This window comes from Salmo salar, chromosome ssa18, assembly GCF_905237065.1.
Source record: "Salmo salar chromosome ssa18, Ssal_v3.1, whole genome shotgun sequence".
NCBI lineage: Eukaryota > Metazoa > Chordata > Actinopteri > Salmoniformes > Salmonidae > Salmo > Salmo salar.
In genome coordinates, this window is record NC_059459.1 from 17131811 (window position 1) to 17157168 (window position 25358).

General features: G+C 42.8%; 2 protein-coding genes across 2 annotated transcripts in view; one reads left to right on the forward strand and one right to left on the reverse strand.

Moving 5' to 3' along the window:
- Positions 1-394: 394 nt before the first annotated feature.
- On the reverse strand, positions 395-3804 carry soul2 (heme-binding protein soul2). The gene is made up of 4 exons (XM_014154587.2): positions 3489-3804; positions 3265-3391; positions 1643-1820; positions 395-1534 (listed from the first exon to the last, which is right to left on the reverse strand). The coding sequence occupies exons 1-4, from the start codon at positions 3621-3623 to the stop codon at positions 1360-1362; spliced, it is 615 nt and encodes a 204-aa protein (XP_014010062.1). The 5' UTR covers positions 3624-3804; the 3' UTR covers positions 395-1359.
- A 10850-nt stretch (positions 3805-14654) lies between these two features.
- ccdc85a (coiled-coil domain containing 85A) overlaps positions 14655-25358 on the forward strand; it is a 36621-nt gene continuing 25917 nt past the window's right edge. Inside the window, exons 1-2 of the mRNA XM_014154588.2 lie at positions 14655-15308; positions 17188-18235. Of these exons, the coding sequence (XP_014010063.2) occupies positions 15084-15308; positions 17188-18235 (1273 nt within the window). The 5' untranslated portion in view covers positions 14655-15083. The remainder of the gene's footprint in view (positions 15309-17187; positions 18236-25358) is intronic.

Below are 25358 nucleotides of genomic sequence, written 5' to 3' on the forward strand. Positions count from 1 at the left end.
ATATGCAGATGATGTGCAGTTTCAGTGAAAGGAAGATTAGGTTTGTACATGGCAGTGTGAATCTCAATTTAGTATTCAGCTCTTAGTACAAGACAGTCAATACCATTGAAAAGGGTCAGTAAATGTGTTTGGCACAGTCTAAAAGGAATGTCAGAATATAAAACAAACATAACACAACACATAAAATAAGAAAATTTACATACTTCACCTAGGCTATTTTGAGGGTGGGGGTTAGATGGTCAAAACAGAAGTGGTCAATCTGGTATGGTGGGGTACTGCAGGGTAAATGTGAATCATTTTGGTGAAAAAAGAAAAACAGCACAACATTGTCATGTCTGACATGTATCCAACCACTTCCTTGTTCCTTGTCAACAAAAGATTCTTAAAGCAAAGCTGGGTATATTTATATTTTTATTGATTTGCATTAATATATAAGTAAAGTAATTTGCGGGTACAAAAGTACATCTATCTGTAAATATCACTACTCTGAGATTATGTAATATGTAAGCTTCTCATGTGTCTTTACTTTGATGATCTCTTGCTGAAATTGAGAATGATATTCTGAGAATGTGGCCTGATACTTTCGAAGTTACTTGCTGCACAACATTCCTAAAACCAGTCGCTTTCTAATCACTCTGGCAGAGAATTAACCTGAGACTGTGGACTAACTTTACTTTCTTATACAGCATGTTGTTATCGTTCTCATTCTCATCTGAACTTTATTTACCCAGGAGCAGGCCATTGAGATTGGAAAATATATTTTACAAGAGAGACTAGGCATATAAGTGGCAGTAGAAAGACCAAATAATTTATAGAACAAATAATTTATAGTGTAAATAAAGATTGCTGATAAAATGCTAAGGATCGATGTTTAAAAAACTGCAACTTGTGTTTGTGGATTACAATACTGAATCTATATTTTACTAAACCTGCTCTGTTTGACTTGCGACAGTTAGATGGTTGAAAGATTATAATTTTAACAGAACGGGTGCCCAAAAATATATTTAGCTAGTAAAGACTATAGAAAACCACTCCCCCAAAGTGAAGAAACTCCAGTATGTTTTTCTATCGGACACAGTAATGGCTTCACATGTGTACTAGAAGTCCCTCAACCCAATTTAGAAATTGCCATGGTTGGATGGTTGGATGAGATAAAAGTAGCTACAGCATTCTGAGGTTGCAAATAATTTAGTTTAAGGCAATAAACCAATGACATTTTGTAGTTGACATATCAACTTTCATAGCGTACTAATTGAACATTCCAAATGGCGCACACTATATGCATGGGCAAGTGCACCCACCATTGAACATTTGTTTGGAATTTTAAATCTCTGTGTTTATTAGTTTCATCTGCCTTCCTCAGGCGGCGTGGACCCAGACCTCATTGTGTCGGCCAATCAGAGTCCACGGGCCTTCATACCCTGCCGCGATGTACCGGTGGGAGTCAAAGGCTTTCCCAGCCTGTGTCAGAGCATCACGTAGCTTCGTCAAATTTTCCTGGAAGTTGTACTCTGACGGAAAACCACTGAAAGTCCTGAGAGAGAGAGAAAGAGAGTTAAAAAACAGAGACATGGACTTAAAACTTCTACAGCAAGATTTGGCCTCCAGTTAGTGAAACAGGATGGCAACGGTGGTTCTTCACCTGACATATATGGTGCAGGCAGGCATAGTCTCGTTCCTGATTGAGGCATCATTGGGAGTGGGGAGGACTGTATCTTCTGGAGCCACATAGAAAGAGAAAGATGCATGCTTCTCTCCACCATCCTCTACCTCAGTCGTAGAAACAAGTGCAGGCCAGGTATGAGTATTGACATGTTCACCTGAGAAGGAATGATAAAAAACACGACATACATTTTACAACCAAAAACCAGATAAAAAGGGCTCATTGAAAGATGATATTCATTCAAATTATTCATCCTTTAGAAAGATTTTAAGATAATATTTTAAATATTGAAATTGTGCATTCCAACAGGTAGGCTTCCAGTTGTGTAGGCTACTGTAATTACACTACACTTGTCTATGTTACTAGGCTACCGTGTAATAATAGGTATTTTTCTCTTTAATGTTGAATGTTAATGTTAAGTTGATGGTCATATTAAACATATCTTCATAAGAGGGCCATAAACAGTACCTAGTAATGACACGTACAGTTAGAAAGCTCAGATGTCCTGCTTTTTGGGGTATTTATTCTTTATCTATGATTTGTATGCAATTTGTCCACTAGTATGCACTGCTATAGTAAATAAAATGAAAAATAGTACGTCGTAGATTTTATTTTCAAATGTCATATGTTATGAACAACCTATTCATGAAAAATAGGGGAACAGGGCTTAATCTACATATACTCAACTTTACAATTGACATGATATACGATTTGAGCTGCTTTATACTGTAATCATTTTTAGATAACTCGTGATCAGGGGAAATCCTAAGAATTTCCTGGTGGACTGCTCTCATTCATTGTTGTCTCTCCCCCGGTGAACGTACCAGTTGGCTAGCGAATCAACTGATTTGTCACAATAGCAGTTTTCATATAATATAAAGTGTGTCCCTCTGTGGTGAACAAAGTGATTTCTTGACATTGTGTTCAATTGTATTTATTTTAAATTAGCAACAAATCGACGTGTGTTTATCATAGAACAATGGTACACTTTCATATCGCTGCGGTAGACTATAAGCATTGCAGCGCTATGCTGCTTATGTGCCTGAGATGTACGGTTATGCCCGAGCCACCAACGGCTGTGGATATATAACTTGATACATTTAACCTAATTTAGCAGGCGTAAAAAGAAACGCCTGAAACTACTTCCCCTACATACTGGTCATCCGAAAAGAAAAAAACTGTCGGGAGAGGTTCTCTTCTGCACTGTTCAACCGATCCAGTAAATGTGGAGGAGGTATTAAGATGGGAGTGTTGCCTTGTTAATGTCCAAAAGCGGAAGTCGTGTCACAGGCTCTCTTTCCAATTCCCTTGAAAACCGTAACACTCGGTTTTTGGAGACACGGCCGTGGCTACATATCCAAGAGTCAATCGAGGCTATTTGGCCTAAAATAAGTTGATTTATAAGCGAATAACCTTGATATGTCACGATAAAACAATTAAATAACGAATGTCCACTAAATAGGGGAATTAACATTTAATTGGTATTGATGCAAATTACATTTCCTTGAAGCACAATTCAGTAAAACACAATACTGCATGCTAGAACATGCAATTAATCAAGAAGGTCATTATTGCAGTTTAAACAATATTGAGACATCCACCTGCTTGATTGTCCCACTGGGTGTAGTCCCACAGTTTCGTGAATCCAGCCTTCACGTCGTGGTCAGAGACACCCAGACCGTCGACGGTTATCCAGCGACTCACTTGGTACGCACGTTCCTCAAAGTCCTGTTTAAATAAAAACAACGCTAGGCTATTTAACAATTACATCTCAAGCATCTTACATCAGTTATCATATGTGTCATAGATCTCTATATTCACTTACCTCATATTTATTAACGACCGTGAACTCAGGACAATCATAACTATGGCAAAACGGCGGCGCATCCCAACCGTGCGCCCCGTGTAAAAACACCACGGCCAGAACCGAGAGAAGCGTTGTTACCTCGGGATACTTCATCTTGTCGCTGCCTAAACTCGGATGACACTTTCAATTTTAACAGCTCTCTACTATCTTTGCATTTTCAGGACACACCTACAAACAGGTGTTGCCTGACTATTTTCTTCCTCGGGGGGTGGGGAAAGAGAGACAAATAAACTCAACTTTGCAATACGCCGGGGAGTCGTGCGCTGTGGCGCGGAGTTGCCTGGTTATGGTCTCCGTCCATAACAAGACAACGCCCCAACCCCTCCGCTGGGAATAGTTGAATACCTGAAGAAGATAAAAGAGAGGAGTGCGGTGCCCTTGAGGCATACTCCCTATGAAATTGCACACGTATAGCCACGATAACCAAGGCTACTACTATATAGAAAAACACATTAAATGCGACAATAACTAATGTAAAGTAAATGGCAATGCTACTTTTCATGTAAATTCCATTGCCTGATCAAGATATACAGTATCTGCCAGACCCTAGCTTTTCTGCTTACAGGGGGTGGCTAACCGTATAGAACTGGTCCAACTGGTCCAGGGTCACTGCAGGATGCCAGATCCAAAATCTCATTCTGACAGACTCCTTTTCCTATTTTCTTAAACTAGTCTAGCCAGTTTCAGCTGCACAATGTAATGCAAAGTTATGACTTTGATGGGGCGACTTCGTCTAAACAGACAAGCAGTGAGACAAGTTATGACGTCTTTGGTTTGCTAATCAGAGGAGAATTGATAACTGTTTTCTGGTCTAGGTGTCTGTGGATGTACATTAACTTTGTGTGGGCCATGATTGCTCCTGGCTTGTCCTTGATGGATGGAGCCTGGGGAGAATAACAAAAAAACACCAGACATATCAGATGGCATTCAGCAGATATTTGAGGCTCCAGCCTTAACATAATTATTTGTTCAATTACCATGACGGAGATGACCACATGACAAACTGTCGAATACAGTGTAGCATGTGAAATGGTACATGTCAAAATCTAGTATGTACACTAAAAGAATAGTGATGGTGTTGAAAAAGAAGAAATGTTTACTGTAGCAATCCCTCTATATTGCAATAAAATGGAGGTAGAGATTATATAATTATTTTATTGAAACTATTATTATATTTTGATAAAACTACCAATTGAGACATTATCCAAATCAATGTGCATGTGAAAGTGTATTCCACTGCAATGCTCCATTTCTAATAAAAGTATTATATATGTCCTGTGTGGCTCAGTTGGTAGAGCATGGTGTTTGCAACACCAGGGTTGTGGGTTCGATTCCCACGGGGGACCAGTACGGGGGAAAAAATAAATAATAATTGTATGAAATGTATTTATTCACTACTGTAAGTTGCTCTGGATAAGAGTGTCTGCTAAATGACTAAAATGTAAAAAAATATATATATTTCTCACCTCCAGACTTAGAACTTGTCAAGGAGTGGAATGCAATAGCACGACTGAAATATGTTCCCTGGATTCTTCCAATGGCATTGAGGAGTACACCACATCAGTCACTGGCTTTGTCAATAAGTGCATTGATGATGTTGTCCCCACAGTGACTGTACATACATACCCCAACCAGAAGCCATGGATTACAGGCAATGTCCCCACAGTGACTGTATGTACATACCCCAACCAGAAGCCATGGATTACAGGCAATATCCTCACTGAGCTAAAGGGTAGAGCTGCCGCTTTCAAGGAGTGGGGCTCTAACTCGGAAGCATATAAGAAAACCCGCTATGCCATCAAACAGGCAAAGCGTCAATACAGGACTAAGATTGAATTGTACTACACCGGCTCCAGCACTCGTCGGACGTGGCAGGGCTTAAAAACTATTACAGACTACAAAGGGAATCAAAGCCGAGAGCTGCCCAGTGACACCAGACTAGCTAATTTACTTTTATGCTCGCAAGTAACACTGAAACATGCATGAGAGCATCAGCTGTTCTGGACGACTGTGTGATCACACTCTCCGCAGCCGATGTGAGTAAGACCCTTAAAGAGGTCAACATTCACAAGGTCGCAGGGCCAGACGGATTACCAGGACGTGTAATCCGAGCATGCGCTGACCAACTGGTAGTGTCTTCACTGACATTTTCAACCTCTCCCTGTCTGAGTCTGTAATACCAACATGTTTCAAGCAGATCACCATAGTCCCTTTTCCGAAGATCACTAAGGTAACCTGCCTTAATGACTACCGACCCGTAGCACTCACGTCTGTAGCCATGAAGTGCTTTGAAAGGCTAGTCATGGCTCACATCAACACAATTATCCCCGACACCCTGGACCCACTCCAATTTGCATACAGCCCTAACAGATCCAAAGATGATGCAATCTCTATTGCACTCCACACTGCCCTTTCCCACCTGGACAAAAGGAACACCTATATGAGAATACTTATTCATCGACTACAGCTCAGCATTCAACACCATAGTGCCCTCAAAGCCCATCACTAAGTTAAGGACCCTGGGACTAAACACCTCCCTCTGCAACTGGATCCTGGACTTCCTGACGGGCCGCCCCCAGGTGGTAAGGGTAGGTAACAACACATCCGCCACACTGATCCTCAACACGGGGGCCCCTCAGCGATACATGCTCAGTCTGCTACTGTACTCCCTGTTCACTCATGACTGCATGCCCAGGTACGACTGCACGGCCAGGTACGACTCCAACACCATCATTAAGTTTGCCGATGACACCACAGTGGTAGGCCTGATCACCGACAACGATAAGATAGCCTATAGGGACGAGGTCAGAGACCTGGCCATTTGGTACGAGGACAACAAACTCTCCCTCAACGTGATCAAGACAAAGGAGATTATTGTGGACTACTGGAAAAGGAGGACCGAGCACGCCCCAATTCTCATCAACGGGGCTGTAGTGGAGCAGGTTGAGAGCTTCAAGTTCCTTGGTGTCCACATCACCAACAAACTAACATGGTCCAAGCACACCAAGACGGCAAAACCTATTCCCCCTCAGGAGACTGAAAAGATTTGGCATGGGTCGTCAGATCCTCAAAAGGTTCTACAGCTGCACCATCGAGAGCATCCTGACTGGTTGCATCACTGCCTGCTATGGCAACTGCTCGGCCTCCGACCGCAATGCACTACAGAAGGTTGTGAGTACGGCCCAGTACATCACTGGGGCCAAGCTTCCGGCCATCCAGGACCTCTACACCAGGCGGTGTCAGAGGAAGGCCCTAAGACTCCAGCCACCCTAGTCATAGACCTTACTCTATGCTACCACATGGCAAGTGGTACCAGAGCGCCAAGTCTAGGTCCAAGAGGCTTCTAAACAGCTTCTACCCCAAGCCATAAGACTCCTGAACATCTAATCAAATGGCTACCCAGACTATTTGCATTGACCCCCCCCCCCTTTTAGACTGCTGCTACTCTCTGTTATTTAAGAACTCTACCTACATGTGCATATTACCTCAATTACCTCAACTAACCGGTGCCCCCGCACATTGACCGGTGCCCCCGCACATTGACTCTGTACCCTCTGTATATAGCCTTGCTATTGTTACTTTTATTTATTTTTTTAGTTCGTTTTTTCATTTGTAATTTTTTTAACTGCATTGTTGGTTTGATCTTGTAAGTAAGAATTTCACTGTAAGGTGTTGTTGTATTCGGTGCATGTGACAAATACAATTTGTTTTGATTGAATAGCTGCGCAGAGACAGCAACCAGGCTACTCTTGACCTACGGTATATAGCTTAACAATAGATATTCATTCTATGGTATCCTTTTTTTATTATTTCTATTGTTGTTAGGTCATTTGAATTGTAGGTTAAGTCTGATGATTAGGTAGGTGTTGATTAGGTAGGCCTGTAGTAAACCTACTTCCCACTGGGCACACACTGGTTGAATCAATGTATTTTCCACGTCATTTCAACTAAATTATGTTGCACCAACGTGGAATAGATGTTGAATTGACGACTGTGCCCAGTGGATTGTAGGCTGTTGTATACAGTAAATCTACCTGCTCCTTTTGTTTGCTTACATTTGGCACCTGCACTTTTGGACAGTGGTAAATAAAAGCATCCACTCCTCAACACACCTTACTTCCTGGTTTGTTCCTGCCACGAAGACCACCTCTCTGTCCACAACACTATGTTGTAGCGTTCATTAGTGAGTTATTGCGCTCAAATAGTCATGATGAGTGGTTGAAATCTGCCCAGTCACGGTATCAGAGCTCATTTTAGTGGTCATTAGAGCAACTAAATATCTTCTACTATAACAGTGAGGTCATAGCAAATCTGAGACAAAGGGCAGAAAAAGCTGGAACATTAGTTGGCCTACATTGTGGGAGGCAACCTGTCTATCTAGAGCAACGGTTCCCAACCTTTTCCATTCGGAGGTTCACCAATTCACTGTTAACAGCTCTCGAGGACCACCATTCCCAAAGTCGCAGAATTTCTTTACATAAAATATCTTGTCAGTTACATTTTTTCAATTTTATCAGTGAATGTAACAGATAAATGCCAAATAATATTATTATTTTTATAAACAATTTGCATTGCGAAAAGTAACGAAAAATGTATTATAATACCATTAATACTCCCAACAGATATTATTTTTTGAAGAAAGATTTGATAAATAATGAAACAAATTGCCGACCACCTGCAGTATCCCCACGGACCACCCGTGGTCTGTGGACCACAGATTGAAATCCATTGGTCTAGAGCAGGGATGGACAACTGATGCCGGTGGGGGTCACAAAAAATCTAAACTCATCATGAAGGGCCTCAGTGGCTGGCGGGTCTGGGTATCCACATCCATACCTGGAGAGAAAACGTATATACATTTTCAGAGTTAATTTTAGTAATTCGACTATGATTACTATAAGTCTAGATATCTGGCTAGACTAACAAAAAAAAATGCTGACCTGGGCTAATTGAGTGACTACCAGTGATTGACATAACAAGAGAAGAACTGCTGATGCACAAGCAAATGTCAAAATTGTACCTTGGTGTATTCTACTATTCTAACTCTCAACAGTAAGGCCAGTTGCCCATCACTGGTCTAGAGACTAATGGCACAGGGGTTCGCAAACTTTTAATTTCGAGGCAACCTAAATATAATTAGGGCTACATAAATGCAAACCATTCATTTCCTCACATTTTCCACCTTAGGCCTACTTCCTGGATCCAGTCCCATGCTGCTTTTGGTTGGACTTTAAGATCAAATTCATAAACACGCGGTCACTTAAACATCGCTATATATTCATATTCGTGGACTAATTTAGGCTACTTCTATCCGATGCCTTCATTGCCTTTTCACGCTTGACCATTATATTTTTTTTAAAGTTTATATGGAAGTTGTATGGAAGCCTGTTCCTGCCACCACAAAAAAATTATTGGACTACGAGTTATGAGATAGGAAGTCATTATTATGAGATAGTAAGTCATTATTATGAGATAATCAGTCATTATTATGAGATATGTACTGTAAGTAACAATTATGAGATATTATACAACGGGTGGGTCTAATTCTGGATGCTGATTGGTTAAAACCGTATTCCAGCCGGTGTCTATTCCACAAGTTACCACCAGCTAAATCTATGATTTTGAAAGGCTTATATACTCTGTTCCATCTGACTGCGAAATCCACTGTCTCATCAGCTCAGCCAGGCAATTTATATATTAGATCCACACTCTAAAAAGCATCTAGACTTTATCTCCCATTTCATTGTAAAAAGCATACAGACATTATCTCCACTTTCTTTTAGACTAGCATTTGGTTTTCAACCACGGAGATTTGTAATAACCTTGCTGTCTGTCTCTCCGACATTTGCAACATTGTTTGAATATTGAAATTCGATCTCCAGCTGTACTATGGTAATGAACATGTTGGGAGTCAGGACGTGACAGACAGGCTGGCAGCTTTTCTCAGCCAGTCGAAATCATGAATTAGCATCATGTTTATGGATATATAAGAAGAAATGTTAATAGAAGAGCAATAAAAGCAGCTAGTTGACTGTCATTACAGTTTCAGTTTGAAACGATTGTATTAGCTGTGTAGTTGGCTATCTCTTCTGAACAGTGAGATAGCAAATGTTCTATGCCAGGTGAAATCAACTTCGTCTCAGGCCTAACAACACCCGTGCCACTATATTCTCCAAATACCGTCTTCTCGGGCATTATTAATAAAGTAACTCATTACGAGTTAGTAAATCAGAATAATGAGATTCTAAGTCACAATTATCCGATTGTAAGTGTCACGTTGTCTAAAGATTGGAGACAGGCACAGGAATACAAAATAGGGTTTTTTATTTTCTCCACCCAAACAAAGGGCGAGGTGTAAACCTCTAAATAATACATGGGACGAGACACATAAAACAAGTGCACAATAACATGCAGCATGGAAGCCGATACAATAGCAAAGGTACTCACAGGACCAACGGATATGGTAACAATAACCGACAAGGACAATGGGGAACAGAGGGCACATACAGTTGAAGTCGGAAGTTTAAATACATTTAGGTTAGGGTCATTAAAACTCGTTTTTCAACCACTCCACAAATTTCTTGTTAACAAACTATAGTTTTGGCAAGTCGGTTAGGACATCGACTTTGTGCATGACACAAGTCATTTTCCCAACAATTGTTTACAGACAGATTATTTCACTTATAATTCACTGTATCACAATTCCAGTGTGTCAGAAGTTTACATACACTAAGTTGACTGTGCCTTTAAACAGCTTGGAAAATTCCAGAAAATTATGTCATGGCTTTAGAAGCTTCTGATAGGCTAATTGACATAATTTGATTCAATTGGAGTTGTACCTGTGGTTGTATTTCAAGGCCTACCTTCAAACTCAGTGCCTCTTTGCTTGACATCAAGGGAAAATCAAAAGAAGTCAGCCAAGACCTCAGAATTTTTTTTGTAGACCTTCACAAGTCTGGTTCATCCTTGGGAGAAATTTCCAAATGCCTGAAGGTACCACGTTCATCTGTACAAACAATATTACGCAAGCATAAGCAGAGAGGTAATAGACGCGACCATCGTCCTGAAGCCCCGGATGAACCTCCGGAAATAGTTGGCTTACCCCAGGAATCGCTGGACTGCTTTCACGGAGTTGAGGATGGGCCATGACCTGACTGTGCTAGTAAGATAGTAAGTCATAATTAGGAGATAGTAAGTCATAATTATGAGATATTAAGTCATAATTAGGAGATGTAAGTCATAATTATGAGATAGTAAGTCATAATTAAGAGAGAGTACGTCATAATTAGGAGATAGTAAGTCATAATTAGGAGATAGTAAGTCATTATTATGAAATAGTAAGTCATAATTATGAGATAGTAAGTAAGTCATTATTATGAGATATGTAAGTCATCGTTAAGTCATCATTATGAGATAGTGAGTCTGGATCGTGGACATTAAATATTCCTGTAGGTCGAAGGGGGATTTCTTTATGTCTCACTCACCCACTCACACACACACACACACACACACACACACACACACACACACACACACACACACACACACACACACACACACACACACACACACACACACACACACACACACACACACACCTGTGATTCATGTGATACAGTTTGCATAAATGACATATGACATAGTAATGGAGGGTACGAGCTTTCATATACAAAACCACATTCCTGCCACCACCAAAAATTATCTGATTAAGAGTTATGAGATAGTAACTCTTAATGATGAGATAGTAAGTCATTATTATGAGATAGTAATTCATAATTATGAGATTTGTAAGTCATTATTATGAGATATGTTAGTCATAATTATGAGATAGTAAGTCTGGATCCTGGACATTGAACAGTCCTGCAGGTTGGCCCCTTTTAAAGGGCAATCTGGGATCCCAAACAATAACAAAGCACTCTCCCCGCCACTTAATTTGGTAAGCAGCTCAGGAAGGGGGCAGGAGAAATGTAACCACTCAAATAAACTCAGCAAAAAAATAAATGTCCCTTTTTCAGGACCCTGTCTTTCAAAGATAATTCATAAAAATCAAAATACCTTCACAGATCTTCATTGTAAAGGGTTTAAACACTGTTTCCCATGCTTTTCCCACAATTAATGAACATACACCTGTGGAACGGTCGTTAAGACACTAACAGCTTACAGACGGTAGGCAATTAAGGCCACAGAAAATGTAGGACACTAAAGAGGCCTTTCTACTTACTCTGAAAAACACCAAAAGAAAGATGCCCAGGGTCCCTGCTCATCTCCGTGAACGTGCCTTAGGCATGCTGCAAGGAGGCATGAGGACTGCAGATGTGGCCAGGGCAATAAATTGCAATGTCCGGACTGTGAGATGCCTAAGACAGCGCTACAGGGAGACAGGACAGACAGCTGATCATCATCGCAGTGGCAGACCATGTGTAACAACACCTGCACAGGATCGGTACGTCCGAACATCACACCTGCGGGACAGCACAATCCCTCCATCAGTGCTCAGACTGTCTGCAATAGGCTGAGAGAGGCTGGACTGAGGGCTTGTAGGCCTGTTGTAAGGTACGTCCTCACCAGACATCACCGGCAACAAAGTTGCCTATGGGCACAAACCCGCCGTCGCTGGACCAGACAGGACTGGCAAAAAGTATGGGTGATGGTCGGATGGGGGTGATGGGTTGGATTTGCATTTATTGTCGAAGGAATGAGCGTTACACCGAGGCCTGTACTCTGGAACAGGATCGATTTGGAGGTGGAGGGTCCGTCATGGTCTGGGGCCGATGTGTCACAGCATCATCGGACTGAGCTTGTTGTCATTGCAGGCAATCTCAACACTGTGCGTTACAGAGAAGACATCCTCCCCCCCTCATGTAGTGCCCTTCCTGCATTCTCATCCTGACATAACCCTCCAGCATGACAATGCCATCAGCCATACTGCTCGTTCTGGGCGTGATTTCCTGCAAGACAGGAATGTCAGTGTTCTGCCATGGCCAGCGAATAGCTCGGATCTCAATCCCATTGAGCACGTCTGGGACCTGTTGGATTGGAGGGTGAGGACTAGGGCCATTCCCCCCAGATATGTCCAGGAACTTGCAGGTGCCTTGGTGGAAGAGTGGGGTAACATCTCACAGCAAGAACTGGCAAATCTGGTGATGCACTGCATTACTTAATGCAGCTGGTGGCCACACCAGATACTGACGCATTATTCAATTTCTGTTAGTCACATGTTTATTTTTATTTTTATTTCACCTTTATTTAACCAGGTAGGCAAGTTGAGAACAAGTTCTCATTTACAACTGCGACCTGGCCAAGATAAAGCAAAGCAGTGTGACACAGACAACAACACAGAGTTACACATGGAGTAAACAAACAAGCCAATAACACAACAAACAAGTCAATGATACAGTAGAAAAAAGAAAGTCTATATACAGTGTGTGCAAAAGGCATGAGGTAGGCAATAAATCGGCATAGGAGCAAATAATTACAATTTAGCAGATTAACACTGGAGTGATAAATGAGCATATGAAGATGTGCATGTAGAGATACTGGTGTACAAAAAGAGCATAAAAGTAAATAAAATAAAAACAGTAAGGGGATGAGGTAGGTAGATAGGGTGGGCAATGTACAGATGGGCTATGTACAGCTGCAGCGATAGCTGCTCAGATAGCTGATGTTTAAAGTTGGTGAGGGAAATAAAGTTGTTCAGTTTATGTCTCAGTTGTTGAATCTTGTTATGCTCATACAAATATTTACAGATGTTAAGTTTGCTGAAAATAAACGCAGTTGACAGTGAGAGGACGTTTCTTTTTTTGCTGAGTGTACATAGACGCAATGACTCTCACTGTCACACCCTGATCTGTTTCACCTGTCTTGTGCTTGTCTCCACCCCCTCCCGTTTCCCCCATTATCCCCTGTGCATTTATACCTGCGTTTTCTGTTTGTTGCCAGTTCGTCTCGTCCCATTAAGTCCTACCAGCGTGTTCCTGTGTTTCCTGTGCTCTATCTTTAGTTATCCTTAGTGTTCCCAGTTCTGACCTTTCTGTCTGTCCTGATCCTGCCTGCCGTCCTGTACCTGCCTGACTCTGATTTGGACTACGACCCTTTGCCTGCCTTGACTTACCTTTTGCCTGCCCCTTGTACTATAAAAAACTCTGAGACTCGCACTATCCACCTCCTGTGTCTGCATCTGGGTCTCAGCCTGAGTCCTGAAACTCAGATATTGATATGAGGACTGACCATCCATGAGATCAAAATTATATGTTTATATATAATTATATGTTTTCAAGCTATACAGTGTTTGTTTACAGCTTGTTAAACAAGCTTATATTTTGGGTTCTGATGGGGTATGACCGTTGCTCATGAGGCATTACGAAGTGACATTCTTCAAGAGTCAAAGGCTATATATTAATAACTTTAAAGTTCGAACATGGATGTATCAATCCCAGATTGCCCCTTTAATGGATTGAATTGAATTTATGAATGTCATCAATCAGGCACCCACTAACATCTACAAAACTCTCCAATCCAGTAGTATGGAACAATATCACCACAAACACTCTCTCTCTATCTCTTTCTCTCTCTCTCACACACACACACAATGTGTTATTGACTATAGGATATGCTTAGGGTTATCCTTGAAAATTGAAGAGGGCCTGTGCAAAGGCAGGTAGCCTAGTAATCAAAGTTGCTGGTTCGAATCCCTGAACCGACTAGGTGAAAACTGTGTCGATGTGCCCTTGAGCAAAGCACTTAACCCTAATTCCACATGAAAGTCTCTTTGGATAAGAGTGTGCTAAATGACTGAAATTCAACGTGCACATTGGATTTATGTGATACAGATTGCCATTCCTTTTTTTGGTGGCAGGAACGAGCTTCCATAGTAGACCTTTTTATGCCGACCAATATCTTCACAGGGTTTTCAATCTCAATAAAGTCCCCACTAGGCCTAGTTAGATGATTGGAAACCTGATTAATACAGTTTTGTGCTAAATCTATTGGTTTACATGGATAAAATCATGCAGCAGATGGCGCAAGAAGACAACGCGTCCTCGCCACTCAATCCCTGAGGGAGAAAGGGAGAGAGAGAGAGAGAGAGAGAGAGAGAGAGAGAGAGAGAGAGAGGGGGGGGCACGAGTTTTCCAGTCAGCCGAATTTTAGCACGCACGGTTGCTTCTCGAGATGCATCTGCAGCCACTACTTCTCCCTTCTGGCCGAAACGCAGGAGCAGGAGAGCCCTAGGCAAAGGCTTTATGTGCGAGGCAGCAGGCATGCCCAGAAACAGCCCACGAGCTGTCGATGGGCTCTCCAGAAGAGACCGCGTGCGGACTACTTTGAGAAAGGCGGGAATATAGGAGAGCACTGCTTGTCTTGGATAGCTTCAAAATGGGCGTCAGAGAGAGAGAACAAACATGACATTGATATAAATATCTGGACGTTAGATAAAGAGTGTACATTTGGGTAAGTGCAGGTGCAGAGTTACATTTGGGTGGCTTTTGCACTAAATTAGTAGGTTACTGTCGTAGGGTTATCTTCGCATTAGAGTAGGCTAGCCTAAATTCAACGATGGAGAAGCATCCCCAGCTGATGGCCAAGAGCGCAGAGAGTCCGGCGGAGGAACTCTCCAAAATAAGCGACGAGGAGCTGCTAAAGTGGAGGAAAGAGGAGCTGGTGCAGCGGTTACGGAGGGCAGAAGCCGAGAAGATGGGCGTCATGCTTGACCACGGAAATTTGATCCGGGAGGTGAACCGGCGACTCCAGCAGCACCTGACAGAGATCCGGGGTTTGAAGGTGAGGCAGGTGTGATGTTGATAATGCTGGGCGCACAAGTTTGCGCACTGCTCTATGGATGTCCGATGGATTCCTGGTGAAACAAGCCATGGTCTAATTATTATTATTATCATTCATGCGTTAAAAAAGCTGTAATTTACCACTGCAACTCCTTAAAAATAACAAAGGTAGGTGGTTTTGAGGGTAGCAAGGTAGTCTTCAAGTGGTTTACATAATTCAACCCAATGGACCACTTGTTGCTTGTATGCTTATCATAAGAGCTGGAACTGCTTAAGATATGTTTTAGCCCCTGCCTGCAGTCAAAATGACGTGTCCCCATGGGTGGAATGTTATTAATATTTTTCATAATAAATACATATTATTTAATAATAATAATAATCCTGTGTTTCTATGTCAAATGGTTTTGTTATATTTCAATCTTCTGTGATGTACAGTTGAAGTCGGAAGTTTACATAGCTTAGCCAAATACATTTTAACTCAGTTTTTCACAATTCCTGACATTTAATCCTAGTAAAGATTCCTTGTTTTAGGTCAGTTAGGATCACCACTTTATTTTAAGAATGTGAAATGTCAGAATAATAGTAGAGAGAATGACTTATTTCATATGTTATTTCTTTCATCACATTCCCAGTGGGTCTGAAGTTTACATACACTCAATTAGTAATTGGTAGCATTGCCTTTACATTTTTTAACTTGGGTCAAACGTTTCAGGTAGCCTTCCACAAGCTTCCCACATTAAGTTGGGTGAATTTTGGCCCATTCCTCCTAACAGAGCTGGTTGAGTCAGGTTTGTAGGCCTCCTTGCTCACACACGCTTTTTCAGTTCTGCCCACAAATTTTCTATGGGATTGAGGTCAGGGCTTTGTGATGGCCACTCCAATACCTTGACTTTGTTGTCCTTAAGCTATTTTGCCACAACTTTGGAAGTATGCTTGGGGTCATTGTCCATTTGGAAGACCCATTTGCGACCAAGCTTTAACTTCCTGACTGAAGTCTTGAGATGTTGCTTCAATATATCCACATAATTGTCCTTCCTCATGATGCCATCTATTTTGTGAAGTGCACCAGTCCCTCCTGCAGCAAAGCACCCCCACAACATGATGCTGCCACCCCCGTGTTGTTCTGGGATTGATTTGCACTTTTCGTACGAAAGTACGTTCATCTCTAGGAGACAGAACGTGTCTCTTTCCTGAGCGGTATGACGGCTGCGTGGTCCCGTGGTGTTTATACTTGCGTACTATTGTTTGTACAGATGAACGTGGTACCTTCAGGCATTTGGAAATTGCTCCCAAGGATGAACCAGACTTGTGGAGGTCTACAATTTTTTTTCTGAGGTCTTGGCTGATTTCTTTTGATTTCCCCATGATGTCAAGCAAAGAGGCACTGAGTTTGAAGGTAGGCCTTGAAGTACACCTCTAATTGACTCAAATTATGTCAATTAGCTTATCAGAAGTTTCTAAAGCCATGACATTATTTTCTGGAATTTTCCACGCTCTTTAAAGGCACTGTCAACTTAGTGTATGTACATTTCTGACCCACTGGAATTGTGATACAGTGAATTATAAGTGAAATAATCTGTCTGTAAACAGTTGTTGGAAAAATGACTTGTGTCATGCACAAAGTAGATGTCCTAACCGACTTGTCAAAACTATAGTTTGTTAACAAGAAGTTTGTGGAGTGGTTGAAAAACGAGTTTTAATGACTTCAACCTAAGTGTATCTAAACTTCCGACTTCAACTGTATCACCTCCTCTGTGCTTGCGTGTGTGTGTGTGTGTGTGTGTGTGTGTGTGTGTGTGTGTGTGTGTGTGTGTGTGTGTGTGTGTGTGTGTGTGTGTGTGTGTGTGTGTGTGTGTGTGTGTGTGTGTGTGTGTATCCAGGACGTGAACCAGAAGCTGCAGGAGGATAACCAAGAGCTGCGGGACCTGTGCTGTTTCCTTGATGACGACCGTCAGAAGGGGAAGCGTGTGTCTCGGGAGTGGCAGCGTCTGGGACGCTACAGCGCCAGCCTCATGAGAAAAGAGGTGTCCCTTTACCTGCACAAACTGAAGGAGCTCGAGCAGCGCCAGGGAGAGGTGATCAGAGAGAACCTGGAGCTCAAGGAGCTGTGTATCCTACTGGACGAGGAGAGGGGAGGAGGGGGAGGAGCAGTGCAGGGTGCAGGGTGCAGAAGTTCCATCGACAGCCAGAGTAGTCTGTCTCAAACTGCGGGGGCTACAACGTGCCTGCTCCGAGATGTGGGGGATGGGAGCAGCAACTCCAGTGCGGGGAGCACGGACAATCCTGACCATCCCCATCACAAGCCCCCTACCCAGGGCTCCGGGCTGGGCTCCAACCCTGGCTCCAACCATGACAAACCAGAGGGCCCAGGCCCAGAGTCTACAGGCCGTCGCCACAGCTCCACCCCAGACTACCACACCTTCCCCCAGGCCTGCAGGCCCCGCGGGGGGTCCCTCACCAGCCCTGACCCCAGGGGCCTCCGGGGGCCCTGCAGCCCAGAGAAACACGGCAAATCCCCTACTAGACTGGAGGCCGAGGCTCAGTCCAAACCCAGCAGTGCTGACATGCTGGCCCAGAAACAGCTCTTGGGGGCTGGGCAAGGGCTAGGGCCAAACCAGGGTCCGGGTCAGTCAAGTCCAGACCTCTCACAGAGACACAGGGGTAATCCGGTCGTGGTTGGGGCTGGATGTGGGAGCCCTGAGGCCAAACAGGCACTGCCGGGGACACCAGAGCACCTGAGGAAGGGTCGGGTGATAGTGGGGAGCCCTGAAGTGTTACGACACCAGAACCTCCACCACAGCCCCAGTTCAGAGCACGGGAAGGGGAGGTACGGCAGCAGCCCCCCAGCAGGCAGGGAGGGGGTACAGAGGAGGACCACTGGAGACGAGTTGTCCCCTCACCACCGCAGCATCTACAATGGCATGAACGGTGCGTTTTTGTTCAGAATAGTCATAATGTTTTATTTGATTATTTATAAGGGGAAATACTGTATGTAGCTGTGGTGGTTCAGGTAACGATATCTGTGTGTTGAGTCTTATACATTAACACTGTCTGAGACATACAGTAAACACTTGTGCTAATACCTAGGCTTTAGCTGAGTGGGCTAACGCGGTCTTTAGGTGTGCAGACATTATGGGTTAGCACACCCGGTAGCCTTCCAGGACCACTGTATATGACTAGAACAAGCATATAGGCAGATGTAACACAATTGACTGTGTAATGTGTTTAGCAGCCAATTGGGAGGTTGGGGCTATGGCAGGTTCAGTTACTGTGGTATCGCCTATGTGGTTCAGCAGCAGTTATGGTGTTAGCCAAGCAGCAGTGATGTTACCGCTCTGTGATTCTCTCTCTGTGGGTCACATGGGGTTGTGGTGGTGGTGGTGTTTGTGCGTGTGTGTGTGTGTGTGTGTGTGTGTGTGTGTGTGTGTGTGTGTGTGTGTGTGTGTGTGTGGATGGATGGTGGAGGGCATATGATGTAACACTCCTCAGGGTGTCTGAAGTCAACACAGGTAACACAGCTGTGTGCGTTCAGGGCCGTGATTCAGGCAACACACACACACGCATACGCACACACATATGTGCCACTCAGCACAGCAGGGTCCTGTCTTCTTGGTTCATTATTATTATTAGCAGCATCTTTTAGTTATTTTTACCCACAGTTCTAAGGGCATGTGTTTGTGTGTGTGTGTGTGTGTGTATAAGAGTTCAGGGAGTCTGCTGTCCTGGATAAACATGGAGAGGGAATCTATCAGTAAGGGTCTCCACTAGAGGTCGACCGATTAATCGGAATGGCCAATTAATTAGGGCCGATTTCAAGTTTTTATAACAATCGGTAATCGGCATTTTTGGACACTGATCATGGCCGATTACATTGCACTCCACGAGGAGACTGCGTGGCAGGCTGACTACCTGTTATGCGAGTGCAGCAAGGAGCCAAGGTAAGGTGCTAGCTAGCATTAAACGTATCTTATAAAAAACAATCAATCTTAACATAATCACTAGTTAACTACACATGGTTGATGATATTACTAGTTTATCTAGCTTGTCCTGCATTGCATATAATCAATGTGGTGCCTGTTAATTTATCATTGAATCATAGCCTACTTCGCCAAATTTAACAATTATTTAACAAGCGCATTCGTGATAAAAGCACTGTCGTTGCACAAATGTGTACCTAACCATAAATATCAACGCTTTTCTTAAAATCAATACACAAGTATATATTTTTAAACCTGCATATTTAGTTAATATTGTCTGCTAACATGAATTTCTTTTAACTAGGGAAATTGTGTCACTTCTCTTGCGTTCTGTGCAACAGAGTCAGGCTATATGCAGCAGTTTGGGCCGCCTGGCTCGTTGCGAACTGTGTGAAGACCAACTTCGCCAAACGGGGGATGATTTAACAAAAGCGCATTTGCGAAAAAAGCACAATCGTTGCGCGAATGTACCTAACCATAAACATCAATGCCTTTCTTAAAATCAATACACAGAGGTGTATTTTATTAAACCTGCATATTTAGTTAAAAGAAATCCAGGTTAGCAGGCAATATTAAACTAGGGAAATGCGTTAATTGCACGCAGAGTCAGGGTATATGCAACAGTTTGGGCCGCTTGGCTCATTGCGAACTAATTTGCCAGGATTTTACGTAATTATGACAATACATTGAAGGTTGTGCAATGTAACAGGAATATTTAGACTTATGGATGCCACCTGTTAGATAAAATACGGAACGGTTCCGTATTTCACTGAAAGAATAAACGTTTTGTTTTCGAAATTATAGTTTCCGGATTTGATCATATTAATGACATAAAGCTCGTATTTCTGTATGTTATTATGTTATAGTTAAGTCTATGATTTGATATTTGATAGAGCAGTCTGACTGAGCGGTGGTAGGCAGCAGCACGCTCGTAAGCATTCATTCAAACAGCACTTTCGTGCGTTTGCCAGCAGCTCTTCCCTGTGCTTCAAGCATTGAGCTGTTTATGACTTCAAGCCTATCAACTCCCGAGATTAGGCGTGTTTAACCGATGTGAAATGGCTAGCTAGTTAGCGGGGTGCGCGCTAATAGCTTTCAATCGGTGACATAACTCGCTCTGAGACCTTGAAGTAGTTGTTCCCCTTGCTCTGCAAGGGCCGCGGCTTTTGTGGAGCGATGGGTAACGATGCTTCGAGGGTGGCTGTTGTCAATGTGTTCCCGGTTCGAGCACAGGTAGGGGCGAGGAGAGGGACGGAAGCTATACTGTTACACTGGCAATACTAAAGTGCCTATAAGAACATACAATAGTCAAAGGTATATGAAATACAAATGGTATAGAGAGAAATAGTCCTATAATTACTATATTAACTACAACCTGAAACTTCTTACCTGGGAATATTGAAGACTCATGTTAAAAGAAACCACCAGCTTTCATATGTTCTCATGTTCTGAGCAAGGAACTTAAACTTTTTTACATGGCACATATTGCACTTTTACTTTCTTCTCCAACACTTTGTTTTTGCATTATTTAAACCAAATTGAACGTTTCATTATTTATTTGAGGCTAAATTGATTTTATTGATGTATTATATTAAGTTAAAATAAAAGTGTTCATTCAGTATTGTTGTAATTGTCATTATTACAAATAAATAAATAAATAGAAAAATCGGCCGATTAATCGGTATCGGCTTTTTTTGTGTGGCCCTCCAATAATCGGTATCGGCGTTGAAAAAGCATAATCGGTCGACCTCTAGTCTCCACTTAGTTAAATATAAGGCTTTCATTTGACAGTTAAATAACATTAAATCAAATAGATTTTCTTAATAACCTTGACAAATGGTACCTCTTTTAATAGTAAAAGCCTCTTTCATACCTAAAAAGATTTCATGGAATCCATTTCAGTGACTGCATTGACTGAGGAACATCTGAGTATGTATTTATAGACACTCTGTCCCTTAGTAAGTATGCATTTATTAGGGAGAAATTACGTGAGTATGTTTTTCCATTTAAGAATGTGTGTGCACATGTTTGTGTGTGTGTGTGTGTGTGTGAGAGAGAGAGAGAGTGTGTGTGCGTGCACATGTTTGTGTTTGTATGTATGTGTGTGTGTGTGTGTGTGTGTGTGTGTGTGTGTGTGTGTGTGTGTGTGTGTGTGTGTGTGTGTGTGTGTGTGTGTGTGTGTGTGTGCCTATGTTTGTATGTGTGTGTATCTGCAGCCTTGAGATCTAAAGATTATTGTAGAGTGCTGAGTGGATCCTCTGTGTAAGGCCATGGGAATGAGTCCTGGTTGTGAGCAGTTGGCCTGATGCGTCACTTATCAAATAAAATAACATTTTATTTGTCACATGCGCCGAACACAACAGGTGTAGATCTTACAGTGAAATGCTTACTTACAAGCCCTTAACCAGCATTGCAGTTTTAAGAAAAAGTAAAAAAATAAGAAATAAAAGTAACAAATCATTCAAGAGCAGCAGCAAAATAACAATAGTGAGGCTATATACAGGTGGTACTGGTACAGAGTATGTGCGGCGGCACCGGTTAGTCAAGGTAATTAAGGTAATATGAACATGTAGGTAGAGTTAAAATGACTATGCATAGATAATAAACAGAGAATAGCAGCAGCGTAACGGGGGGGGGGGGGGGCAATGCAAATAGTCTCGGTAGCCATTTGATTAGCTGTTCAGGAGTCTTATGGCTTGGGTGTAGAAGCTGTTGAGCAGCCTTTTGGTCCTAGACTTGGTGCTCCGGTATCGCTTGCCGTGCGGTAGCAGAGAGAACAGTCTATCACTAGGGTGGCTGGAGTCTATGACAATTTTTAGGCCCTTCCCCTGGCACGCCTGTTATAGAGGTCCTGGATGGCAGGAAGGTTGGCCCCGGTGATGTACTGCGCCGTACGCACTACCCTCTGAAGTGCCTTGCGGTCAGAGGCCGAGCATTTGCCATACCAGGCAGTGATGCAAAGAAATCAGGATGCTCTCGATGGTGCAGCTGTAGAACTTTTTGAGGATCTGACGACCCATGCCAAATCGTTTCAGTCTCCTGATGGGGAATAGGCACCACACAGCCAGATCTCTGACAATCCCTATGTCATCGTTGTCGGTGATCAGGCCTACAGTTGTTGTGTCATCAGCAAACTTAATGATGATGTTGGAGTCGTGCCTAGGCGTGCAGTCATGAGTGAACAGGGAGTACAGGAGGGGACTGAGCACGCACCCCTGAGGGGCCCCCGTGTTGAGGATCAGCGTAGCGGATGTGTTGTTACCTACCCTTACCACCTGGGGGCGGCCTGTCAGGAAGTCCAGGATCCAGATGCAGAGGGAGATGTTTAGTCCCAGGGTCCTTAGCTTAGTGATGAACTTTGAGGGTACTATGGTGTTGAACGCTGAGCTGTAGTCAATTAATATAATTTCCACATAGATGTCCATGTGGGAAAGGGCAGTGTGGAGTGCAATAGATTGCATCATCTGTGGATCTGTTGGGGCGGTATGCAAATTGGAGTGGGTCTAGAGTTTCTGGGATAATGGTGTTGATGTGGGCCATGACCAGCCTTTCAAAGCACTTCATGGCTACAGACGTGAGGGCTACGGGTCGGTAGTCATTTAGGCAGGTTACCTTAGTGTTCTTGGGCACAGGGACTATGGTGGTCTGCTTGAAACATGTTAGTATTACAGACTCAGACAGGGACAGGTTGAAAATGTCAGTGAAGACACCTGCCAGTTGGTCAGCGCATGCTCGGAGTACACGTCCTGGTAATCCGTCTGGCCCTGATGACCTGTTTAAAGGTCTTACTCACATCGGCTGCGGAGAGCGTGATCACACAGTTGTCCGGAACAGCTGATGCTCTCATGCATTTTTCAGTGTTACTTGCCTCGAAGCGAGCATATCACCACAACACTACACGCTCATTTTCACACTAGTCTAGTCAGTAGGAAAAACACTAGATACATAATGTGGACTGGGTGTTTCTGTTTTGGGGTGATGTAGTTGCTACCTTATTCAAAGATCTAAAGAAGTACTATTTAGGATCCAGTATTGATGAGAGGATTGATTATTGGAGGCATGTTGAAAGGGGATGACGTAGTAATTGAGAAGTGGGCCTGTGGTACTGTGCACAGATTATTATAAGGCTTTAGAATGCACATCACTGTCAGAACAGGGTGTATAGTACAGTATGATCAAATCATACACAGATTTTCAGATGTTATTGCAGGTGCAGAGAAATGTTTGTGTTTCAAGTTCCAACAGTGCAGTAATACCTAGCAATAATAAAATAAACAATACACACCTAATCCAGAAAAAAATAATAAAGAAATTAAGAAATATCAGAATGCGCAATGTCAGAGACCGGAATATAAATATATATACATACAGTGCATTTGGAAAGTATTCAGATCCCTTGACTTTTTTCACATTTTGTTACATTACAGCCTGATTCTAAAATTGATGAAATAGTTTTCCCCCCTCATCAATCTACACACAATACCCCATAATGACAAAGCAAAAACAGTTATTTAGAAAAAGTTTTTTTAGAGAAAGGTTTTTTAGAAAAAACTGAAGTATTACATTTACATAAGTATTCAGACCCTTTACTCAGTACTTTGTTGAAGCACCTTTGCCAGCGATTACAGCCTCGAGTCTTCTTGGGTATGACGCTACAAGCTTGGCACACCTGTTTTTGGGGAGTTTCTCCCATTCTTCTCTGCAGATCCTCTCAAACTCTTCTCAAGCTCTGTCAGGTTGGATGGGGAGCGTCGCTGCACAGCTATTTTCAGGTCTCTCCAGAGATGTTCAATCGGGTTTAAGTCCGGGCTCTAGCTGGGCCACTCAAGGACATTCAGAGACTTGTCCCAAAGCCACTCCTGCGTTGTTTTGGCTGTGTGCTTAGGGTCATTGTCCTGTTGAGGTCCTGAGTACTCTGGAGCAAGTTTTCATCAAGGATTTTTCTGTACTTTGCTCCGTTCATCTTTCCCTTGATCCTGACTAGTCTCCCAGTCCCTGCCTCTGAAAAACATCCATACAGCATGATGCTTCCACCATCATGCTTTCCTCCAGACGTGACGCTTAGCATTCTGGCCAAAGAGTTCAATCTTGGTTTCATCAGACCAGAGAATCTTGTTTCTCATGGTCTGAGAGTCTAGGTGCTTTTTGGCAAACTCCAAGCGGGCTGTCATGTGCCTTTTACTCAGGAGTGGCTTCCATCTGGCCACTCTACCATAAAGGCCTGATTGGTGGAGTGCTGCAGAGATGGTTGTCCTTCTGGAAGGTTTTCCCATCTCCACAAAGGAACTCTGGAGCTCTGTCAGAGTGACCATCGGGTTCTTGGTCACCTCCCTGACCAAGGCTGTTCTCCTCCAATTGGTCAGTTTGGCCGGGTGGCCAGCTCTAGGAAGAGTCTTGGTGGTTCCAAACTTCTTCAATTCAAGAATGATGGAGGCCACTGTGTTCTTGGGGACCTTCAATGCTGCAGAAATGTTTTGATACCCTTCCCCAGATTTTTGCCTCGACACAATCCTGTCTCGGAGCTCTACGGACAATTCCTCATGGCTTGGTCTGACATGCACTGTCAGCTGTGGGACCTTATATAGACAGATGTGTGCCTTCCAATCAATTGAATTTACCACAGGTGGATTCCAGGCAAGTTGTAGAAACATCTCAAGGATGATCAATGGAAACAGGATGCACCTAAGCTCAATTTCGAGTCTCAAAGCAAAGGGTCTGAATACTTAAGTAAATAAGGCATTTCAGTTTTTTTATTTGCAAAAATGTCTACAAACCTGTTTTCGCTTAGTCATTATGGTGTATTATGTGTAGATTGATGAGGGAAAACGTATTTAATCAATTCGCTGTAACGTAATAACAAAATGTGGAAAAAGTCACGGGGTCTGAATTCTTTTGAAAATAAAATTGTAAATGCAACATGTAAAGTGTTGGTTCCATGTTTCATGAGCTGAAATGGAAGTTCCCAGAAATTTTCAATATGCACAGAAAATATATTTCTCTCATATTTTGGGCACAAATTTGTTTACATCCCTGTTAGTGAACATTTCTCCTTTGCCACAATAATCCATCCACCT